At 36.0% G+C, this 23,202-nt stretch overlaps 2 protein-coding genes across 10 annotated transcripts in view; one reads left to right on the top strand and one right to left on the bottom strand.

Moving 5' to 3' along the window:
* Eif2ak2 (eukaryotic translation initiation factor 2 alpha kinase 2) overlaps positions 1-9,611 on the top strand; it is a 36,420-nt gene extending 26,809 nt beyond the window's left edge. For 4 of the 7 annotated variants that reach the window (XM_005336548.5, XM_078029390.1, XM_078029389.1 and 1 more), the window contains 3 exons: positions 1,715-1,816; positions 2,884-2,937; positions 3,016-9,611. In XM_005336548.5, coding sequence (XP_005336605.2) covers positions 1,715-1,816; positions 2,884-2,937; positions 3,016-3,135 — 276 coding nt within the window. In that variant the 3' untranslated portion in view covers positions 3,136-9,611. The other 3 variants (XR_013429086.1, XM_040271143.2, XM_040271144.2) reach the window with 3 other exon arrangements.
* A 3,467-nt stretch (positions 9,612-13,078) lies between these two features.
* On the bottom strand, positions 13,079-23,184 carry Gpatch11 (G-patch domain containing 11). 3 transcript variants are annotated; one of them, XM_013363449.4, is made up of 11 exons: positions 23,045-23,184; positions 22,462-22,663; positions 21,612-21,749; positions 19,515-19,586; positions 18,753-18,979; positions 16,990-17,031; positions 16,225-16,345; positions 15,861-15,951; positions 14,965-15,078; positions 13,790-13,871; positions 13,079-13,179 (listed from the first exon to the last, which is right to left on the bottom strand). In XM_013363449.4, the coding sequence occupies exons 4-11, from the start codon at positions 19,571-19,573 to the stop codon at positions 13,124-13,126; spliced, it is 792 nt and encodes a 263-aa protein (XP_013218903.1). In that variant the 5' UTR covers positions 19,574-19,586; positions 21,612-21,749; positions 22,462-22,663; positions 23,045-23,184; the 3' UTR covers positions 13,079-13,123. The 3 variants fall into 3 exon arrangements, with proteins under 3 accessions (XP_013218903.1, XP_005336606.1, XP_013218902.1); XM_005336549.5 differs by lacking the exon at positions 21,612-21,749; XM_013363448.4 differs by lacking the exons at positions 21,612-21,749; positions 22,462-22,663 and having other exon boundaries at positions 23,045-23,183.
* Between the last annotated feature and the right edge of the window lie 18 nt (positions 23,185-23,202).

The following is a 23,202-nucleotide window of genomic DNA, read 5'->3' on the forward strand; positions in this document are numbered from 1 at the left end:
TTGTCTTTTAGATTCTTCATCTTATTGTCCATTTTGGTTTTTAAGTGCTCTTTTAAGATGATTTTACTGATTTATCTTTCAAAATACTCACACTATTCTGTCATTGAAGAATAAGTCTACTGAGGGCTGTGGTTGTGGCTCAGTGGTAGAGCGCTTGCCTCACATGTAGGAGGAACTGGGTTTGATTTCTCAGCACAATAAATATATATAAATAAAATAAACATTCATCAACAACTAAAAATAATAATACTAAAAAAGAATAAGTCTGGGGCTGGGGATGTGGCTCAAGCCATAGCACACTCGCCTGGCATGCGTGCAGCCCGGGTTCGATCCTCAGCACCACATACAAACAAAGATGTTGTGTCTGCCGAAAACTAAAAAATAAATATTAAAAAATTCTCTCTCTCCCTCTCTCTCTCCTCTCTCACTCTCTCTTTAAAAAGAACTAGCTGGTAGCTTGACAATGTAAAATGGAGAGAGCACTCACTGTGAAAGTAGAACACAATAGGAAGCTAATGGCTTTATTAACTATCTCCTGCATCCTACATTGTCACCCTCAGAATATTAAAAAGGCATTCGTCATAGTGCTTTTATTTTTCTTAGGTAATTTTTAAATTTAAGTACATTTCATTGAGAATAATTTATCTACCATAAAATGCACATATCTTAATTTTACCTGTATTAGTTTTGACAAATGCATACTCCTGTGTAACCTATAAGCCCATGAAGATGTAGGACTTTCTTCCTACTCAAGAAAATTCCCTCAAGCCCCTGTCCAGTCAGTCCTTCCTCCTTATTGCCCATAGGCAACCAGTGCTTTCCTTTCTGTGATTGTATTTTAGGTTTTCCTGTTTTTGAACTTCATATGAGTGGAATCACATAATACATATTTTTTTGTACTTAATTTCTTTATTCAAGGTAATAGGTATTGGAGAAACTTTAGTTGTTATTTGTACCAGTAGCTAATTCCTTTTTATTGCTGAGTAATATTCTGTTGTATGTGTAACATGTTTCTCCTTTGATGGATATTTATATCATTTCTAATTATAGAATATTATAAATAAATCTGCTATGTGGGCCTGGGCTGTGGCTCAGTGAGAGAGCACTTGCCTGGCATGTGTGAGGCCCTGGGTTCGATTCTCAGCACCACATATAAATAAATAAAGGCTGGGGCTGGGAATCTGGCCCAGCCTTAGAGTGCTTGCCTCTCTCGTGTGAGACCCTGGGTTCGACCCTCAGCACCACATAAAAATAAATAAACAAAATAAAGATATTGTGTCCATGTATAACTAAAAAATATTTAAAAATAAATAAAATAAAGGTCATCAACAACTAAAAAATTTTTTAGAAATTAAAAAAATAATAAATAAATATGCTATGAATATTTGCATGCAAATCACTTACTATGAACTATTTTCATTGCTTTACCTGCTATATCTGATTTAACTCCACACTCGAAACTGAGGTCAGTATTATTTATTGGCCCCATTTTACAGTTGAGATTATTCCTATGGGAGTAGTTAATTTATACAGGTTGTTCTGCTATTCAATGGTAAAAAGTTAAACCCTTGGCAGTCACACTCACAAATCTTGCTATGTTAATAAACAGACTTTGTTGTGTGATATAAAAAATGTGGTCAATAGTTTTTTGGCATCAGAAGATATATTTATATCAGGTGAGTAATGAAGGCAAATATATTTTTGGTCTCTTCAGATTTCTTCAGAAGAATACGGAAAGGAAGTAGACATCTTTGCTTTGGGGCTAATTCTTGCTGAACTTCTTTACATATGTCCCACAGTTTCAGAAACACTCAAGGTAAATAATCTCAAAGAAAATATTAAACAACACAAATGATTGGCTGTCATCTTTGCTGCACTGCTGCAAATAGGTATTGTCCTCATGTGAGGGTGGTCTTGAAGTATTAGTGTATGATTGTAAGTAAAATATGTATTTTCTCTTGCAAGTTTTGACAACCATTTTTGTTATAGACCCAAACCATTGACCTTTGGAAGGTGTTTACATCTCATGAGACTCGAACTGGAGCCAGTCAGCAAAATTTCATCAGTGCCTTCTTGAAGGCAGACACTGTGCTAAGTGTCATGAGGGTTATAAAAATGAGCAAGCCTATTCTCTGGAAGTTAATTTCCTAAGAAGAAAGAGAATGCAAGAGAACAATGTAGGTGTTTTAGGAGAAGTCTGTGGAAACAACTAGGAGGGAGATCTTTCTCTATCGGTAGCAGTTAAGATTTCATTGGAGGTATGTAAGCTGGACCCAGAAGGGTTGGTTGTTTCTAATAGTCTAAAATAGAAAGTAGGCAGTCCCAGCATGGAGATAGAAATGTGCAGTGTATTTGAGAACAGCAGGCAGTGCAGTTTTACTGGAGTATGTAAGCAACAAGGAGTTGTGGTTGATGGGGCTGGAAAGACAAGTGGTGACTAAATCAATGAAAGAATATGGACTTTCTTGTGTGGACAGCGGGGAATCACTGAAGTGAGCAGTAGACAACTGCATATCCTAGTCTCAAGCTCAGGAATGGGACTTGCCTTGCAGCCACAGCCTTCTCCTCTGTAAAAAGGGACATTGAAAGTACCTGTCACATAGAGTTCCAGCAAGGATGAAGGGAGGCGTGAATGTCATGCACCTAATGCTTCCAAACATAGAATGCTAAGGATGGTTACTAGATTGGGGTAGGGTATGGGGAAGAGAGTTCTATTTGCTTCCTGGCTAAAGAGACTTTTCCAAAGATCTGGAACTATCCTGGATTTAGGGTAATCTCTGCTTTTAGTGCATCCTGTTTATTTTTCCTCCCAAGAAAATGATTTCCTAATAAGTAAATATATATACATATATATGTATATATGTATTTATGTTTTACCACCAGATTTTTGAAGATCTAAGAAATGGCATCTTCCCTGATGTATTTGACATCAAAGAAGTAAGTGCTTGACACTAATCAGAATTCTATTTATTCCAATGTTTTTTTTCTTAGTATTAACTCTTACTATTATTACAGAAAAGTCTTCTACAGAAATTACTCTCAAAGGAACCTCAGAAACGACCTGACACGTCTAAAATACTGAAGACCTTGGCCAAGTGGAAGGATGTCTCAGAGAGAAAAAGAAACACATATTAGGGCTCTCTAAAAAAATATTCAGCTTCTGGTGTGTGTTTTCTTTTAATTATCTAAAATCTACTAGGGGATATTGATGGATATTTACTGTTTATTTTAATTTTTCTTTCCTTAATTTTTTTTTTACTGCTTTTGAATGCAGGTTTTCTTTTTCTTTTTTTTGGTACTGGGAATTGAACCCAGGGGCACTTTAGCACTGAGCTACATCCCCAGCCCTTTATTTTATTTTATTTTATTTCTCACTAACTTGCTGAGGGTCTCACAGAGTTGCTGAGGCTGGCCTCAAACTTGTGATCTTCTTGCCTTAGCCTCCAAAGTTGCTGGGATTACTGGTGTGAGTCACCACACCCAGATTTTTCTTTTTTTAAAAAAAAACTTCAAAAACATTTTTACACTTGTTTTTTTCTATTCTATCTTATCTCTTTATTCTGTAAGAGAAAATATTTTCTTTTTATACCAATTAGTGAATGGACCAATTAATATGGTTATTAAAAGATGAATGTTTCTAGATGCTCCTTCCCTCAAAAAAAAAAAAAGATCTTTCCTTGCCTTGAATAGCTTACAAGCCAGTTGAGGAAGTATGGTATCTATAAAAAGTCAAATGATATACCATCACTTTGGAAATCAATTTGACATTATCTAATAAATTTGAAGCTATATTTACCTTCAAAGCAGTCAGCTCCATTCCTATATACATGCTTACAGGAATGTTTATAAAAACCCTGTTTATAAAGGAGTCAAAAGAACTGGAAACAACCATAATGCTCATCAAAAGAAGAATGAAGAAGACAATTATGTTTACAGTTGGGTGTGGTGGTGCACACTTGTAATCCCAGTGACTCAGGAGGCTGAGGCAGGAGAAGCAAAAGTACAAGGCCAAACTGGGCAACTTATTGAGGCCCTAAGCAACTTAGGGAGACCTGTCTTAGTGGTAGAGTGGCCCTGTGTTCAATCCCTAGTATTAAAAGAAAAAAACTATAAAAAAATTCACATATTGGAGTGCATTAAAAATGAATGCATTACAATGAAATGAATACCAATAAAATTTATCTCCCAGGAATGTTAAGGTTAGGAGAGCAAAATAGATTTCAGAAAATATACACAGCAAACTCCATTTACATACTATTATAAATCATGCAATACTAAATATTTTTTTAGGATTCCCAAGAAATGTAATAAAATAAAGGGAAGGAAAGGAATGAGAAATATTAAATTCTGGATAGTGGTTATCTCAGAAGGGAGGGAGATAATGTGAGTGGAGAGGAGGACTTCAGAGAAATTATAATTCTTTCTCTGAAACTGACTGTTGAGTCCACTATACATTTTCTATTTATCTTAAGTATTTATTATGTCTGTTATAACAAATGCTTTGAAGAAAAGATAACTGTGCTAGCTGAACAGCAGTAGTTAAGAATAGAAGGGGGGAGCTTTCAACCAACCTCAGGCTTAGAAGTAACATGCCAATGAGACCTGTCCTAATTTTGTAGAAAATGCTGGAAGATAATTTGAATTGCATCTTGGAAGACCTTGAGGGTTAATTGAATCTTCAGAGCAATCAAGTATCATTCTAAAGCTGTCATGCAATTTTACAACTTTTAAAAGTGAATCAAGTAATCTCAGTGGCTTGGGAGGCTGAGGCAGGAGGATCAAGCTGGCCATAGCAATTTTATGAGGCCCTAAGCAACTTAGTGACACCTTGTTTCAAAATTTAAAAAAAAGTGTTTGTGTGTGTGTGTGGGGGGGTGTTGATGATGTAGCTCAGTGATAAAGCACCCCTGGGCTCAATCCCCAGTACCAGGAAACAAACAAACAAACAACAACAACAACAAAAAACTAGCCAAATTTTGGCTAAGCAGAGTAAGAGAAAATACTTATATCAAGGTTTATACCTATTTTAAAAGTATTCATAAAAAATGCTTAATATGTGTTCAGCTCCCAGTGCAGTATTTGATGAAGGCAAAGTTCATCAATGGATGCTAAAACAATTGGGTGAAAAGATGTTGGGAAACAGAATATTCAAAAGGATTTAAGTGTTATCCCACAGATGATATATTACAAAGAGGAAAGTGGCCTTTTTCAATGGAGAGATCTGTGGTCATTACAATAACCAAGTCATTCACCCTAGTATCATACAAGGTGGAACAACCTAACATTATGCCCCTCCTGACATGATAGAAAAATTATACAATAGCATCTAGCTCTCTTGCCCAGAGGGTCTGACTAGAATTCAGTCATGAGGAAATTATTAAATCCTGAATGTAGTCAATGTAGTCATTCTACAAGATAATTGACTTAGTCTTCAAAAAGTCAAATGTCATGAAAAAAAAATGTAGGGGAACTATTCTAAATAGAGACAAGAGAGATCTAATGATCAAATGCAATGCTTGAATCTTTATTGTATTCTGTACATTAAAAAAAAATCCCAGCAAACAGCCACAAAAGACATTTTGGGGACAAATTGAGAACTTTTGGAGTGTAGACTGCATAGTAGGTAACAATGTAATTGTTAATTTTCTCAGGTGTGACAATAGTTTTGTGGTCAAGGAGAATCTTTTATTCTTAGGTAATGTATGCAGGAATATTTAGGGGTAAAGGGTCATGATGTTTGCGACTTTCAACTGGTCAGCAAGAATTGATGCATATATGGAGAAGAAAAGAGATGAAGAGAGAGAATGAAATATGATAAAATGTTAACTGTCGGAAAATTGGTAAATAGATTGTACTACTATATCAACTTTTCTGTAGGTTTGAAAGATTTATGGGTAGATAGAATTTCTCTCTGGTTTTTTTTTTTAAAACTAGTAATATCTGGTTTCAATGAATGAGGATATACTTAAAAAGAAAAACTAAACAAGGTGGCCATGAGAATGTAGCCTTTTAACCTTACCTTAGTGCAATATTTCTACTCTTATGAAAAAATATAGCATCTCTTAGCAGCTATTTATTTGTGAATATATATCTTTTCAGCCTCAAAAAAAATACTAGACAAAAAGTATCTTCTTAATCAGAGGAGAGAGGCAAGAGCCAGGGACCTTATTTGCAGATAGTTTTGAAAGAGCCATTTGATCTAGTTGCTTAACTAGAAACAGGCCTTCTCGTTAATTTTTAATTGCTAAACATGCATATTATTCGTTAAATATGTGTGTTTATTTAACATAAACATATGTAACATGCATGCATGCTTACATTATTTATGTTAAACATGTTTAGCATATATATAATATGCACACATATATTCATATTTATGTGTGGAGTATGTGTATACATGTATGGGTATGGCCAGCCACCTAATTTGTGGGACCAACTACAAAGTGTAAATACAGGGCCCTTGTTAAAAACATTAAAGGTGGACACTTCTGAGCATGGTCTTGTGCACAGATCACATGTCTGTGAAGCCAGCTCTGTGTGTACATATGTATGTGAGTATCTGAGAAGAAAATTTTAAAATTCATTTCACTTGTAAATATTTAAAAATGAATCTCTAATAAATAAGGTATTTTAGATTTTAGCAAAACCACTATATCATTGTCACTTAAAATTAATAAGATTTCTTTAATAGCATACAATAATTAATCTGCATTCAGTTTTGCTATCTCAAAAATATCTTTTTATTGCTTGTTTAAGTGTGGATCCAATAGTACATTTGGTTATACGTCTCTTGTACTCTATAACATTTGCCTCTGTTTTCTTTCCTTTCACCATGTATTTGAAGAAGGACCTAGATCATTTGTCCTGTAAACATCCTACATTTAGGATTTGGCTTATGGTATCCCCATGATGTCTAGTTAGATCTAGAAGCTTGATTTGATTCGGGTTCACTTTTCTTCAAGAGTACTTCGTAGGCGATGCTGTATACTTATTTTTGCAATACTTCAAGAGGAACATGATGCCTGATTGTTCCATTTTCAGTGATTTTTAGATGGATCTGTAGGTTATAGTGGTGTAATCCACTTTAAGGCTTTCCATCATTCTTTTACCTTATGGTTTGAGAAGCCATTGATGATTGTTACCTAGGTCCATTATTTCATTTTAGGGATTGCCAAATATTGATTTTCTGATTCTACCAAACTTCTTGCATTTATCATTTGTGATTTTTCTATAGATAACTTTCTCTAAAGCTGAATGGGAAAGAGGGATAAGTATTTATCAAGTTTATTTTTCTGTGTTACTGGGCCTCGGACCCAGGGCCTTGTACACATGAGGCAAGCAACTACATTAGATTGTACTATATGCTTATCCCTTTTTTAAAAAAATATTTTTTTAGTTGTCAATGGACCTTTATTTTTTATTTACATATATGTGATGCTGAGACTTGAACCCAGTGCTCCACACACACTAGGCAAGCACTCTACTACTGAGTTACAACCCCAGCCCCCTGCTTCTCCCTTTTTATACTATATTAACAAGGTTTCCCTAAGTTGTCCAGTCTGGCCTATAATAGAGAACCCTCCTGCTTTAGTCTCCAGAGCAGCTGTGTAGCTATATTTTGACAGGCAGGTACTAACCAGCACGTGATAATGTTTATTGATTTTTTTTTTTAGAATGAGTTAGTGCCTAGCAACCTCCAAAGGTGACAAATGAGTATTTTTTTAAAAACAGGGGTGTGGTCCAACCAGTACTTGGAAATAATGTGCTTAGAATGGGTTAGAGCAGGAAGAGACTCTATTTGAAAGGTTAGAAGGCTGAAGGACTAAGCTTGAACAGCAGGAGACGCGGGGGTTATGGAAAAGGTCAAGGTCAAAGATTATCTCCAGGTTTGTTCAGGTGAGTGGCAGGATTCTGATGCCATTAAATAAATATAATCCGATGAAACCCAAGAATCACATATCTTTGAGAGGTATTTTACTTGTCTCACCTTTACCTAATACACAGTTTTTAGTAATTTGGAATTTAAGCCAGTAGTGGGGCCACCATCTATATGGTGAGGTACGTTTGGAAGGTAAAATGTTGAGTCCCATTTGGAGATCCAAGTTGAAGGCATTGCCAGAAGAGGAAGATGCAGAGACTGCAAGAAGTGCAGGTAGGAAACATTTGTATTTAGATGTTTACTGGCTACATATAAATGCCTGTCCAGTTGTCACTGGCTACAGTTCAGTATCTGTGATTTTGACCTGTCCTTATCCTAATTCTTCATTTCCCCAAAATGGTCATAGATGAAGGGATCAATTAATAAATGTATGGTGACATTACTACTGGCTTCAATTCTAACTTAAAAACTGTAAATAAGCAAAATTGTAAGGGAAATAAAGTGCTTCTCAGATATGTGTGATCTTTTGGGGACTAATTTGGTTAAGACCTATTTTAATTTCTGTGGTTGTAGTAACAGATTACTACAAATTTGGTGACTTCAAACAACACATATTTATTTTATTATAGTTCTGGAGGCCAGAAATCTAGAATGAGTTTCTTTTGGTTGAAGTTTTGGCAGGGCTCTGCTCCCTGGAGGCTCCCATTACACATCCCACATTCTGTTACCGGATTAAAGACCCAGATGCACATGTCTGTCCTCTCCTATCATTTCTACTGAAAATCCTGCAACTTTTTTTTTGTTCTGTGGATTAAACACAAGGGTGCTTTACCACTGAACCATATCCCTAAACCTTTCTTATTTTTTTTAAATTTTGAGACAGGTCTCACTATGTTGCTGAGGCTGGTCTTGGAACTTATGATCCTCCTGCCTCAGCCTCCAGAGTCACCAGGATTACAGGCATGCACCACCCTGCCCAGGTCCGTGTAACTTTTTAAAATAATGGTTTTAAATAAATGTTGGTGAGGATGTGGGGGAAAAGGTGCACTCATATATTGTTGTTGGAACTGCAAATTGATGCAACCACTTTGGAAAGCAGTATGGAGATTCCTCAGAAAACTTAGAATGAAACCACCATTTGACCCAGCTACCCCACTCCTTAGTTCATACCCAAAGGTCTTAAAATCAGCATACTACAGTGACACAGCCAGATCAATGTATATAGCTGCTCAACTCACAATAGCCAAACTTTGGAACCAATCTAGGTGCCCTTCAACAGATGAATGGATAAAGAAAATGTGGTATATACACACAATGGAATATTACTCAGCCTAAAGAAGAATGAAATGATGGCACTTGCTGGTAAATGGACAGAGCTGAAGAATATCATACTAAGTGAAATAAGCCAATCCCCCCAAACTAAAGACTGAATATTTTCTCTTGATATGTGGATGCTAACTCACAATAAGTGTGGGGCTGGGGAAAAATAGAGGTACTTTGGATTAGGCAGAGGGGACTGAAGGGAGGGGAGGGGGTATGGGGATAGGAAAGATAGTAGAATGAATTGGACATTAATACCCTACATGCATATATGATTACATGACCAATGTGTACAACCAGAAGAATGAGAAGTTACAATCCATTTATGTATGATGTGTCAAAGTGCATTCTACTGTCATGTATAACTGATTAGAACAAATTAAAAAATAAAATAATGATTTTATTGAGTTCACATTCAATATAATTTACTTACTTAAAATATACAATTTATTGGTGTTTAGTATACTCATACTCAAAGAGTTGTGCAACCATCACTACATCCCATTTTTAAACATTTTTGTTATCCCCCTCCCCAAAGAAATCCTATATCCAAGGACACTCACCATCTTCTCCCAATGTTAGTAGACCACTGATCTATTTTATCTCTATAAATTTGCTCAGTCCAGACATTTCATATAAAAATAATTATTTGACAGTGGTCTTCTTCATTTAGTATTTTGCTTTTGAGTTTCATCCATGTTGTAGCATTGATGAGTGATTCATTCCTTTTTGTTGCCAAATACATAACATTTTATGTATCTCTTTATTAGTTAATGGACATTTGAGTTGTTCCCACTTTTTAAAAAGAATATATTTTTTCATTTGTAGATAGACACAATACCTTTATTTTATTTATTTACTTTTACGTGGTGCCAAGGATCAAACCCAGTGCCTCACACATGCAAATGCTCTACCACTGAGCTACAACCTCAGACCCAAATTGTTCCCACTTTTTGGCTATTATGAATAATACTACCACAAATATATGCATGGAAGATTTATGTAGACATGTTTTATTTTTTGATGTATATCTAGGAATAGAATTCTGGGTTATAATAGTAATTCCTGCCTCACAACTTTGCATATCAAAGTTATGCCCATCTTTCAGAACCAAATTGTGTTACTTCCCTGGTGTCCTACCATATCCCACTCACAGTCATCTTCCCCTAGCATTCCCTTTGTTTAGTACCTTATTGTTACCATTTGCTTCCAAAGTCAGTAATTCCTGCGTGTTTCCCTTGTTATACTGTAAATTTTTGGAAAGCCAAAGGCAGGTTCTCCCATTGTTGTATACTCTAAGGCAGCGGGTACTGTGCCTTGCAGAAAGCAGGAATTCTGTTAGTGATTGGTGTGGAATAAAAGAGTTTCATAAGCTTGATCCTACAAAATGTGCCTAATATTTAATAAGAATGTTCCCCATCAGATTCCAACACTTAAATGCTTGGTAAATAACACTTGAAGTAAACAAGTGTAAGGTAAATCAGTTTGATCATTTAAAGTATTTGTTTTGAATGTCAGAAGCTGCATATTTTGGATTTATAATTAAGGAAGACACTAAAAAACTCTAGAGAGGACTTTGAAAACAAATGCACAATACAAACAAAAGTATAAAAAATTTAATAGTGACAACATGTTAAAACTTATTTTGTTTTAAAGTTTCAAAATTTCATGTAAATGTTCTAAAGCAAATTAAATTGTTTTCAGTGTTCCCTCAGTTTTCATTGTCTGGTTATGAGGTCACAAAAGGCCTATTTGCATAATTTTTTTTTGTATGTGTGTGTGGTATCTGGGATTGAACCCAATGCCTCTAGCATGCTAGGTAAGTGCTCTACCATTGAGTCACACCTCAGATCTTTTTAAATTTTGAGACAGGGTCTTGCTAAGTTGCCCGATTCTCTTTCCTCAGCCTCATGAGTAGCTGGGCTTATAGATATGTGCCACCAAGCCCATCTTAAAAGTATGTTTCACTCTTATTGAAGCCTCTATTTTTAACATTAGGTGCACAAAAATGGAGGCATACCTCCTGCTTAGTCAAGTTCTAGAAAGATGTACTCCTTTTTTTAGCTATTAATATAATCTTATTGCTATTTAGACAAAGAGCAAATATTAACTAATAGTACCCAAATGCACACTTAAATATTGGTGTTTCATATCTGTACATTTATACAAATTATTACTTTTTTTGGTTGAAGAACTGAGACCGATAACTTAACCAAATTAGTGGTTCTCAAGCTATGCTGCATCTTGAGTCAAAGGTATGTTGCCTAGACAGAGTGGCCAATTACATTAGAATCTTGGGGTGGGGAGGAGGGAGGCAAATTTATTTCTTGAAGTCCTCCATGTAAAATCTGCAAACAAATGAATTAGGTCATATAATGTCAGAGATTAATACATACAAGTTATACTGTTGATTATCTTGCCCTATGCAAGTGTAGGTTAGCTTTTGCTATTCTCTTGTGTATGCTGTTTTTAATTAAAGGAAGAAACTGATCTCTTACTAAAGGTAACTGAAAAGTAAGCTGTAAAATCACATAGGTGTAATCACAGTTATCAAAAAAATATACAGTGAAGCTGGGACTCTTTATTTAAGCAACAGCACTAGTTATTATCCTCGGTTACTTATCAACTCATTCTTAGAACTTGGAAATAGACATCTAAGAGCTCCCCTTTCATAGTTGATTCAGAATTACTGGGGAGAACCTGAGCATATGGACTTTTAAAAATGTTTATGATTTTGATGCCTGACCCTCACTGGGACTCTTTAGACCTATGCTATATAGTATGTCCTTATATATATTAAATTTATAGGGAGGCAGATTCTAATTTAGGAGAGAAAAATTAACATAAAAATAATTTATAGCCTATCTAGCAATGGAATGGTTTTTTTAAAAAAATATTTATTTTTTAGCTTCAGGTGGACACAATATCTTTATTTTATTGTTATGTGGTGCTGAGGATCGAACCCAGTGCCTCACACATGCCAGGCAAGTGCGCTACTACTTGAGCCATATTCCCAGCTCAGTGGAATGGTTTTAAAGCAGTGAGTACTCTATAGCTGGTAGAATAAAGGTAGAGATTGGATTACCACTTGCTGGGAATGCTGACCAGGAGTTTCCAAATTCAGTGTAGGCGGAACACATGAAATTTAAGGTTCCTGCCAATTCTTAAGTTTCTTTAGATAACACTTGCAACAGATCACTTGCATTGCATATCCCTTGCCATGAAAACTCACTTGAACAGAAACAACAAAACTACTTTGTCTCCAAAATTATCAGAATTTAGTAGTGCTAATGGAGGATTGCTAGTCTTACCCTCTTCCTTTTCCTCCTGGTTTGGAGAAGAGAACTTCTTGTTCCTTGGGAGAGAGAAATAAGGAAACAAGGTCTCTGAACCTTCATTCATCCCTTCCCACAAGAGAAGTGTCTTATCTGACAAGTGATACTGGGTAAAGAACTGAGCATGTTGGTCAGTTGGAACCAATTGGTCAAAGAACACAAAGTGAGCTCTGCCCCTACCAAGAAGAGGACTGCAGTTCTCTCTAATCAAGGAGTAAAATTAGGAGGCCTCATAGAGAAAAAGCCAACCTTGTTCTCTCTTTCAGTTTCATGGCTGATAAAGCTGACATTTTGGTCTCCCTCTGACTCCTGTATCTTACTTCTTAGTTTGTTCAAAAGTGAAGAGGGAAATAAGAAAATTACCTGTCAGTGTCCTTAAATGCCACAAGCATCACAATATAGCCATAAATTGTAATTGTCTATGTCTACGATATTTGTGTTCTGAGTAGTATTACATTATTTTTTTCAAGTCAGTGAACAATTATATTTTAAAGTACAAAGTATTTCTAAAGCACAAAAGAATAAAGCATTAAGTAAAGGCTCCTTTTCCTTAGTGGTATAAACAGTTTCCACTTTATTGGGAATAATCTTAGTCATGATCTGCAGAAGTTGGTCCCGGGCAATTTGAAGACAGGTCTTCTTTATCTGTAATTTATGTGAGGGAATAATAAATTAATACAAATTTTATAGGACACTAGGAAATAATTTCAATATAGCAATGACTTTTGACTTTTGTTTGGTATTTACTCTGCTAAACAAATAAGGAAAAGTTAAAAACAACGATAACCCAGATCAACTTGGGCACTTGGCTTTAGGGACTGAACCAGTACTGGGCATGTTTATCCCCCCATAAAGAAAAAAACAAAAGGGGTAGATTTCAACAATCTGAGTTTTATGGTTAGGAACAATATTCTGCCTAACAATATGTATTTGTTGAAAAATTTAATCTAAATATTTTTCAAATGTGTAGCTAAAGAATAAGTCTTTAAAAATTCATCATCCTTAAGTTATTCTAATTGTTTTTGAAACAAAACACTGAAAAATTCCCTCCTGTACATTCAGTTACTAAAAAGCTAAAACGAATTCTAATAAGGAATCAATTATTTGAATAGTCACTGTTTCTTTAAAACACTGGCCTTATCTTTCTATTTGAATGGAATAAGAAATTTTCACTGTCTATGGGAAAGGTGACTTTTATTAAAATCAAAGAGCATTCATAGTCAATATTTTTAAGAAGTATAAAATATCTTTTTACCTTCATAGGCTGTTCCACACCAAATACAATACAAATGTTCTTCTCTTAAATAATTAGTCAATATTTGTAATTTTTCCAGTACCTAGATACAGACACAAGTACATTAGTAGTTCATATTGAATAGAACCTGGGTTTCTAGGTCTTACATCATGCTCAATTTGCCCCAAGCTATAACATCCGCTATACTTTTCGACAGTTATTAGAGGTGCCACGGGCAGACTTAATATAATATATCCCAGAATACCAGCCACCTGAGATTTTTCACAACTATGCTAGATACAATAGAGACCACTGATTAGCATTTAGAAAAGTTTTTGACTGATTCTATGATAGTTGGCATCCGTAAAGCCCCCTCCTAGTTTTAACGCAGCTACCCCATTCCTGAGTAGATTGGTGAAGGTGGGACTGTCTGCTTTTGTCATAAAAGTTCTCATTAGTAATCTTCCAGCAAAGTAGTCAGAGGCTTTTCTAGAGAATGTTCTCTACAAAATTCTTGTTTTTTTCCTCAGTTCCAGGGTGATCTATCACTGAGCTACATCCCCAACCTATTTTATTTTGAAACAGGACCTCAATAAGTCGCCCATGCTGGCCTTGAACTTGTGATCTTCCTGCCTCAGACTCCTAAGAAGGTGGGATTACAGATGAGTGCCACCATGCTGGGCTCTATGAAATTTTACATACAATTAACCAGTAATGTGTATTCTCCTTTTTTGAATAATCTCTACTTCTTTTTGACTATATTCTGTTTTGTTTTGTTTACTGGTGGGGGAAAGAGGGACACATTAAATCATTCCCACAACTTAATAGGAAACAAGTATAAAAGAATTTACATTTGTAGCAAATTCTTCATCCAAACTGAAGCTGAGGTGAGAGAGCAAATTGAAGCTAAATGGAAAAACCATATGAAATTTTGATGTGGGATTAATAAAACAATCCTGTAGAGCAATAGTTATCAAACAGGGATTATTTTTTCCCTCAGGGAATGTTTAGCAATGCTTGGAGATGTTTTTCATTGTCATAAGGGGATGTGAAATTGGTATGTAAAGGCCAGAGACCCTGCCAAACATCTTCCAGTGCACAGGACAGCTGCCTACAACAAAGAGTTACCCAGCCTGAAGTGTTAACAGTGCTAAGCCTGAGAAGCCCTGCTATCAAGTAAATGGCACCAAACATACAGTTAAATCATCACTCTCATATTCATCTTCATCTTGTTCTTTTTCTTCCTTTTCCTCTTCAGTCTCCTCTTCAGGCCTCAACCAGTACCATGCCTCTCTGGGAACCTGAATATTCTAAAAATGCAAAAATTATTATCATGAAACACAGCTAAGCATAAGATTACCACAAATATGTTCAGGTCAATATGAATTTGATCTTTCAATAAATATTTACTAAGTGCTGTTTTAAGAGTATATTACTATAACATGAACTATGGGGATATGGTCTCAGAGTTGCTGCTGACAGTCTAGCAGGAAAGATAATCTACAGGTATAAAATAATACATATAAGATAGGAAATCTTAAGTGTCAGGAAATACATTAAAAAATAAAGTCCTATGGAAACAGCAAAGTAAGAACTGCTACCAGCAATCTAGTTAGATATGTTGGAAATTTTACCAATATTTTTGAGACTTTAAATGAAGTTTTATTTTGATGATATTTAGCTACTAAAAACAAAGAATTTTTTAAAAAATCATTCAAATATGAAATAGCATTCCAGCTTCATTTTACTACAGACATATAAGGTACTGAATATGGACTGAAAATAGACTATTTTGGTTAATCAAACATGGAGAAAAGAATTTCCAAACATTCTAGTTCTAAGTAATCAAAATTCAAATCAACAAAGAATGCATTGTTTTTGTATCCATTTTTAGATAATCAAAATAACTTGGGTTCCTGCAGTAAACAAGCCATTATTTTATCACAGATCAAGAATGCACAGTGCATGAAAGCTTTAATGGGCAAAAAGCTAGATAAACCAGGCTTGGAGCTCTTTTTTCTTAAGTAAAAATGTGGCAAATCACATGGGGTGCCAAGACACTATACAAAACTGAAAGCAAGTAACAGTTTACCTTCTGGGTATCCAATTGTTGACAGGCTCTCTGGCTTCTTCTCAGGTCTCCTTCTAGCTTCATTTCATCTTGCTTATTTTTAAGTCGCATTCTAATTGAAAGAAAAATTTATAAAGTAATGTCTGTGTTCTCTTTTATCATTTTATATTCCTAAGTTCCAGAAGACATACCAGGATAAAGAGGATTTAAAACCAAAACCTGCTCAAACATAAAGTTTTTAAAAATATATATATACATTTTTAGTTGTTGATGGACCTTTATGTATTTATACACAGTACTGAGAATCAAATCCAGGGTCTCACACATGCTAGACAAGTGCTCTACTACTGAGCCACAATCCCAGCTCCCAAATGCAAAATTTTACCTAAATTGTTCTGCAGCTTTTTCTTCAGCTTGATTTTTCATGTGAATCTTTCTTCTATAACTTTCTAATTTTTCCTCTGCTTTCCGTTTTAATAATGCTTCATGACCAATGCCACTTTTCCCTATACAAACATAAAGTTCTGATGAAGAACTTATTGATTCTTTACTTCGTAACATGACAATTTAAGATTTATGAATTAAATACAATTTTCATTTCAGTATAATCACCCCACCTCATTTCACTGGAATGACAGGAGAAAACACTGGGTTTATATGTTTTATCATCTTCTCAGAGTGTAATACCATATACATTTTTAAACATTAGGGTAATAGTATAAACTGTCATACTTTCATGTAAATATGATAAATAAGATATATGCATATATTTTTTCTTTTTGAGTTTGATCACAGTATTAGGCAAAACATTTTGTGGATATATCCATCTCAGAATACTTTTAAGACATTTCAATCAAAAAAAAGTGTTGTTGTGTTTTAAGGATTATGATTTCCCCCACATTTTTATGATTTAAATTTTATTTTTACTCACTAAAATTTACTTCTGTTTCACTAATCCTTAATTTTACTTATTTTTTTCCTAGAAAACAAAACCTTCTAAAAGGTGTATAACTAACAAACATTTTTCTAAGGGTTTCCTGCAGTAAGAACTATAACTGTACCATCACAAGACAGTGTTAAGCAAATATCTGTGGTTGATCTATGCATAAGTTATTATTACTGGTAAATATGCTCAAAAATAATGACGTACCTGTTTTGACATTGAGAGGAATTGGTTCAACAATACCATCTCCTAAAAAAAGAGAACAAAACACAAACTACGTTATTCCTTAGAAAGCTGGGAATGGAATCATCATTTGACCCAGCTATTCCCCTTCTTGGACTATACCCGAAAGACCTAAAAACAGCATACTACAGGAACACAGCCACATCAATGTTTATAGCAGCACAATTCACAATAGCTAGAATGTGGAACCAACCTAGATGCCCTTCAATAGATGAATGGATTAAAAAATCTGTCATGTATACACAATGGAATATTACTCAGCACTAAAAAATAACAAGATCATGGCATTTGCAGGCAAATGGATGGCATTAGAGCAGATTATGCTAAGTGAAGTTAGCCAATCCCTAAAAAACAAATGCCAAATGTCTTCTCTGATATAAGAGGGGTGACTCAAAATGGGATAGGGAGGAAGAGCATGAGAAGACTACCACTAAATAGGGAAGAGAGTGGGAGGGAAAAAGAGGGAGAAGGGGAGTTGCACAGAAGATGGAAGGAGAACCTCATTGATATACAGAATACATGTATGATGTTGTGAGGAGAAAAAGAAAAAAAAAGTGTGTCACATTAGATTGGATAGAGAGAAAGGATGGGAGAGGAGCGGAGGAGAAGGGAGGATAGGAAGGGCAGCAGAATAGAATAGACAATATGATTGATGTATGTACATACCATGTATGTATTGTATGTCAAAATACATTCTGCTGTCATGTATGATTAAAAAAATAAATAAATAAAAGAAAAAAACATAAAAAAACGCAAACTCTTTAGAAATTCTACCTCAAACTTCAAGCCAGTATAGTATACCACTTTACAATGTATCCACTCCATTTCAGTGATTTTCATCACTAAAATCTGAAATCAATACTCTCTATACAATCAATTACCTTCCTTGCCTTTGATTAATAAGGTTGACTCACAGTCTTCTCCCCACCTTTGCTGCTGAGGACTGAGCTCAGGGATGCTTTACCACTGAACTACACTCCCAACAGTTTTTAGTTTATAGTTTTTAGTTTATGCTGTCACTAAGTTTTTGAGGGTATTGCTAAATTGCTAAGGCAGACTTCAAACATGCAATCCTCCTGCCTCAGTCTCTCAAGTCACTGGGATTACAGGTGTGCACCACTGCAACCAGCAATTCACAGCCTCTTATGCCACTTTAAGAAACAATAATGCTGATATTATGGTTCAAAACCAGTGATGTCCTTAAGAGAAAGCAAAGCCTTGCAACTGCAAAGCAATTATAATAAAGTAGGAAAGAAAAGAAAAACAGCATAAGGAAGCTACTCTAAATATAAAGCCTCTGCATCTTAATAATCAGTTTCACTTCCTAAAAAGTGATAATAGAGCTTCTCCAACTGAATGGGCACTCAGCTGCCACAGGTAGAGACTTGCCATCCTCTCCCATTCTTTTCATAGTCCTTTGGCCACTGCACTTCTCAAACCATCATGGGTCACCCTTCTTTGCTGCCTCTGCTGTAAGCCACCTCCACTCCAGCTGTTAGTGCCTTCATGGTTGCACTGCACTGATAAGCAGCTTGTGATGGCATGTGTATTATTGAAAACGGAAAATAAAAGTTCTTTATAGGGACTGTTAGCACATAAGAGACTAAGAAGCTAAAGTTGTTTTAATTTTTTTTTGTAGATGGATAAAAATTAAAGTGTTATCTCTTTTCCTCATAAATACATCATAATTGGGTGGGTAGGAATACCTATTTCTGAATGTGACTTACCACTCCTTCCAAGAGCCTGACCACTTTTATATCCCATTTTTTGGAGCAAAGCAAAGCCTTTGTTTTCAGAGCCTAGTGCATTCTTCAACCCAATGTCACGTCTTTCTTGTTCTTCTTCCTTTAAACTCTTCTGCCTATTTTTCAAATTAGCTTCTTGTTGCTTTTCTTCTTTTCGACGGGCTTCCCGGATTTGCCTCAGCATGGGCAATCCTGGTCTGACATCTTCTCTGAACAATAAAGGAAATGATTATTTTAGATGATGTTTTCTCATAACTTTGCCATTTACTCACCTGACACTAGTTAATATTTCAGTATTTCAGTATGGCCTCTATGATCATCTTTGTTATCACTGGCAATTAGAACATAATCAGTGATGTCCAAGAAGAGCAATTTTAGTAGAAATGATGAAGGCTGGTTACATACGGTAACTAAAGAAAGTATGGAGTTTAAGAACTTATTAATAGTAAATATGACTTTTCCTAGGAGGTCAGCAACAATAAAGAACAAGGCCAAATAGAAGCTAGAAGAGACAATAAGATGCAATAAAGGAAAAGGAGTACATTTCCTTACAAGAGGGCAACCCAAGTATCTAGGGAAGAAATAAAATGGTTAGCATTAAAAGGGAGGAAGGGGATACTAATACCTTTGTGTGAGATGTTTCCATAAAGCAGTAAGAATAACTTTCCAACCGCACATTTAAAATGAGTGACACTGCTTCACAGTCTACACGTTTCATAGCATTCGGTATGTACATTTACTTACTGGACATTAATGAAGGAATCAGACATATAGTCCTCTTCTTCTGCCATGTTCAGCTTCATATGGTGATAGTATCTATAAATCAAACAAAGTAAATATATATATATATATTTGGTTTACCAAATGGGAATACACCTTTATGTATTCCCAGTGGTGAGCTTTCTCCAGAACTCTGCTACATATCCAATGCCTTTTGGACAGCCTTATTTGTGGCATTCTCTAACTCAATAGTCCAAACAACTCATCTTTCTACTAAAACCTCACAACATGCCCTGTGTTTCCACATTGTCACCCCTATCTCCCTCCGTAATATTTCTCATAGACATTTTTTTTCTCTACAGTTGTGATCACATTAGTTCAAATTTTTCCTCACCTGAATCATTTTATAATAGCTTCCTAATTGGTTTTATTTCCTTTGGCCTCATCTTCACAGTCTAAAGAATGTTTGTTTCTTTTTCCTTTTTAAATACAAGCTAGGTCAGGTTACTTGTTTCAAATCCTTCAACAAACTTGACCATACAAGCAGTGGCAGACCAATCACATTAGCAAAGCATGGGGTCATTCTTCATATACTTATTACCCACCTTAAAGATTTTTTATTCAAGCCACATGGGCTTTTCACTGCATATAGGCACAGACATCCTTTCCACCTAGGTCATGGCTATCCTCCTTCTTAAAAACCTGTCTTGACCATTCCAGGCCACTGTCTATAAGCACTATTTTAGGGGAAGTTGCTCATCCAGATACATTAATACCTTGTTTATATGGAAATATTTTGGGGGAAGAGTTTCCAACCAAAGTAGTTAACATCATGTAATTATTAGCCCTTAAAGTGCTTCTCAAACTTTGTGTGTATGTGTTTGTATGTGTGCATGAATTGCCCCAGGATCTTCTTAAAATGCAGAATCTGATTTGGGGATTGGAACCTAAGGTTCCGCATATCTAATGGGTTCCCAAGCAATGTCAATGCTGCTCCTAGATACAAAAGTGCAGTCACTTGTTGCAGGGCACATATGCTTATTTTTTTCCTATTATTCTTTTTGCTAATAACCCACTCTCTGCTGTCCAAGTGGTTCTAGAGGAAGGTGGCAATGTTAGCACCCTATATTCATTCCCTTGTGCACAAAGATGACCAATTATAGTACCCTGTGTCCCAGAAAGAGAGGAGGAATAACAACCAGGGAAAATAAGTATTTCTTTCCTTGTATAATATGAATATATGCATTGTAGAGATTTAAGTTGTTTTCACTGGGCTTTCTGAATTGGGAGTATATGAAGCTAGACTATGAATGGCCATCTTCTTGGCCACATTAAGAGGACCTGTCTGCAGAATGAAGCCAGATAGAGAAAATGGGCAAAGATAAGCCTAAAAGCAATAAGTCTCCAATTCTAGTTCCTAAGGTCCTCATTTTCTGATGCTATAACGTGGCATCCTTCCCAGCTACATGGACTAACAACTTTCTGTATTATTTAAGTTTGCCTGAGTTGGGATTATGTCAACTGCAACCAAGAGTCTGAGCAGTTACACTGGATGAAAAAACTATCACTGTCCTGGCTCTGAATACTTTTAACATTTATCTTTCCAACTAGGCTGGGAAATACAAGAAGTCCTTTATGTCCTCACTACCTACCACTGTGTCCTAAACATCATAAATTCTTAATAAATTTTTAGCTACAACAAGCACAAAAATGTCTTTAATATTTGAGATTTTCTAATAATAGAATACTTTTTTCCCAAGGTAAACACATCTTTTAAAAATGTTTTAATAAACATATCATAAATACAGAAAACTACATAAAACAAATGTATTATAAGGCAAACACTCTTATAACCATGTGGTATCTTTTAAGATGGTCCCTTGTGATTCTTGCCTCTTGCGCTTTCAACATCTCCTCCCACAGTGGATGGGATTAACCTGGGTAACCAATAAGATTTTATGGAAATGATGGAGTGTAACTTTTTGGTCATAGTAGACACTACAACTTTTAGCTAGATGATTTATTTGAAGGAAGTTAGCTGTCACATAATGAGGACATTCAGGAAGCTCTATGGAGTAGTCCACATGGGAGGAACCAAATTTTTCTGTCAATAGCACAAACCTGTGAGCCACATTAGTGAACTACTTTGGAAATGGATCCTTTGGTTCCAGTTAAGCCTTCAGATGACTCAGATTGGGTTGGCACTTTGAGGACTGCTTCTTAAGAAAGTCCAAGCGAAGCTAAGCTGCTAACAAATTTCTAACCCACAGAAACAGATACAACAAATGACTATAGTTATTTTTAAGCTGTTGAATTTCAGGATCATTTGTTATACTGCAAAAGATAATACAAATCATCATCACATAAGGAAACAGAACTTTGTAAGTCAGTCACTTTGGAGCCCACTTTTTTCCCAACCAAAATGTACTCCTTGTTCAATGAGAGGAACAGTTACTATTGTACCTTGTATGGGAATCTTTATAGATTCATTTTCCACATGTAAATCATATAGCATTATATTTTTAAAACTTTAAGTTAAACATGTGTATGATTGTATATAGCATTTGTGGTAATTCAGCCTCTGTCTCTAAGCCTCTCAGGTTCCTCATGATAATAATTTACAAATAATTATCAGTATTTACCTAATAAAGTAGAAATAAAGTTCCCATTTTCTAGTTGGAGAAATTAAAGCTCAATATGGCTAAATGACTTATTTACAACCACAAAGAATTCAGGTCTCAGTGCTTTTGCTACTGAAGACAGGATTAGATGATGGTGGTGGAGGAGGAGGAGCTGGGGATTGAACCCATGCTAGGCAAGTGCTCTACCACTGAGCTACATCCCCTATTCAGAATCAGATTATTTTTAACAAACCCATTTGGTTATAAAGTGCAAGGCAGGGCTGAATAGAGGATGAGGATTCCTTAAAAGTCTCCTTTCTACCTGTACAATATACTTTAACATTACTCACTCCCATCAAACATAAGCATAAACTTCACAAGGCCATAATCCTGGCAGAGAAGACGGTGGCTTGGACCATCGCTTGGAGTGATAACAGTGGAAGGGGTCGAATTCTGGATATATTTGAATGTAGAGCGTACAGGATTTGTTGATGAATTGGAGGTGGTGTGGAAAGAACGATTTAAGATTTATGCCAGTTTTCGCCTGAATACCTGCAAGAATAGAGTTAACATTTTTTTGAGTGGGAAGGCTGTAAGCGCAGGTTTGTTTTTCGTTTTAAAAAAACATTTTTTTTTTCCAGACAGGGTGGATAGTTGACAGCAAGAGTGCTGTTTCACACAAACTGAGGATCCCACTATACAGCCAAGGGAGAGATGGTCTAAATAGGGATGTGTAGAAGGAGAACAAGAAACCCCTCGTTTCTACACACGCCCCTCAGGAATGCTTGGTCCCTTCTCTCCTGCATTCCTCCCGGCCGAAGGTGCCACAGCCGCGACCACCTGCGGGTGGGAACTTGGCTCACCTTCGGATGGGTAGTCCTAGCTAGCGCGCATCGCCCTCTACTATACCCTCAGACCTCCGCCGATCCTTACCTGGTACCTCTACTTTGCCCGGCCCCAGGGAGAGCCCGCGCTGCGCATGCGCCCACCAGCTAGCGCAGGACGTGCGGGACTCCGCCTCCACCTGTTCCTAGGCCGACTGAATTGGAAACCCGCTGTAGGAGGGGCTAGGAGGAAGTGGCGAGTGCGCA

Source organism: Ictidomys tridecemlineatus, chromosome 12 (assembly GCF_052094955.1).
Source record: "Ictidomys tridecemlineatus isolate mIctTri1 chromosome 12, mIctTri1.hap1, whole genome shotgun sequence".
NCBI classification, from domain to species: Eukaryota; Metazoa; Chordata; class Mammalia; order Rodentia; family Sciuridae; genus Ictidomys; species Ictidomys tridecemlineatus.

Excerpts from the sequence above, each read along its gene's own strand:
- Gpatch11 (XM_005336549.5), bottom strand. The coding sequence starts at position 19,573 with ATGAAGCTGAACATGGCAGAAGAAGAGGACTATATGTCTGATTCCTTC. Across the intron at positions 13,872-14,964 it reads ATGAGAGTGATGATTTAACT|GTACTGGAAAAATTACAAAT; the intron begins GTATGTTTGGTG and ends GTCTGTATCTAG. Across the intron at positions 13,180-13,789 it reads GTGTGGAACAGCCTATGAAG|ATAAAGAAGACCTGTCTTCA; the intron begins GTAAAAAGATAT and ends CATAAATTACAG.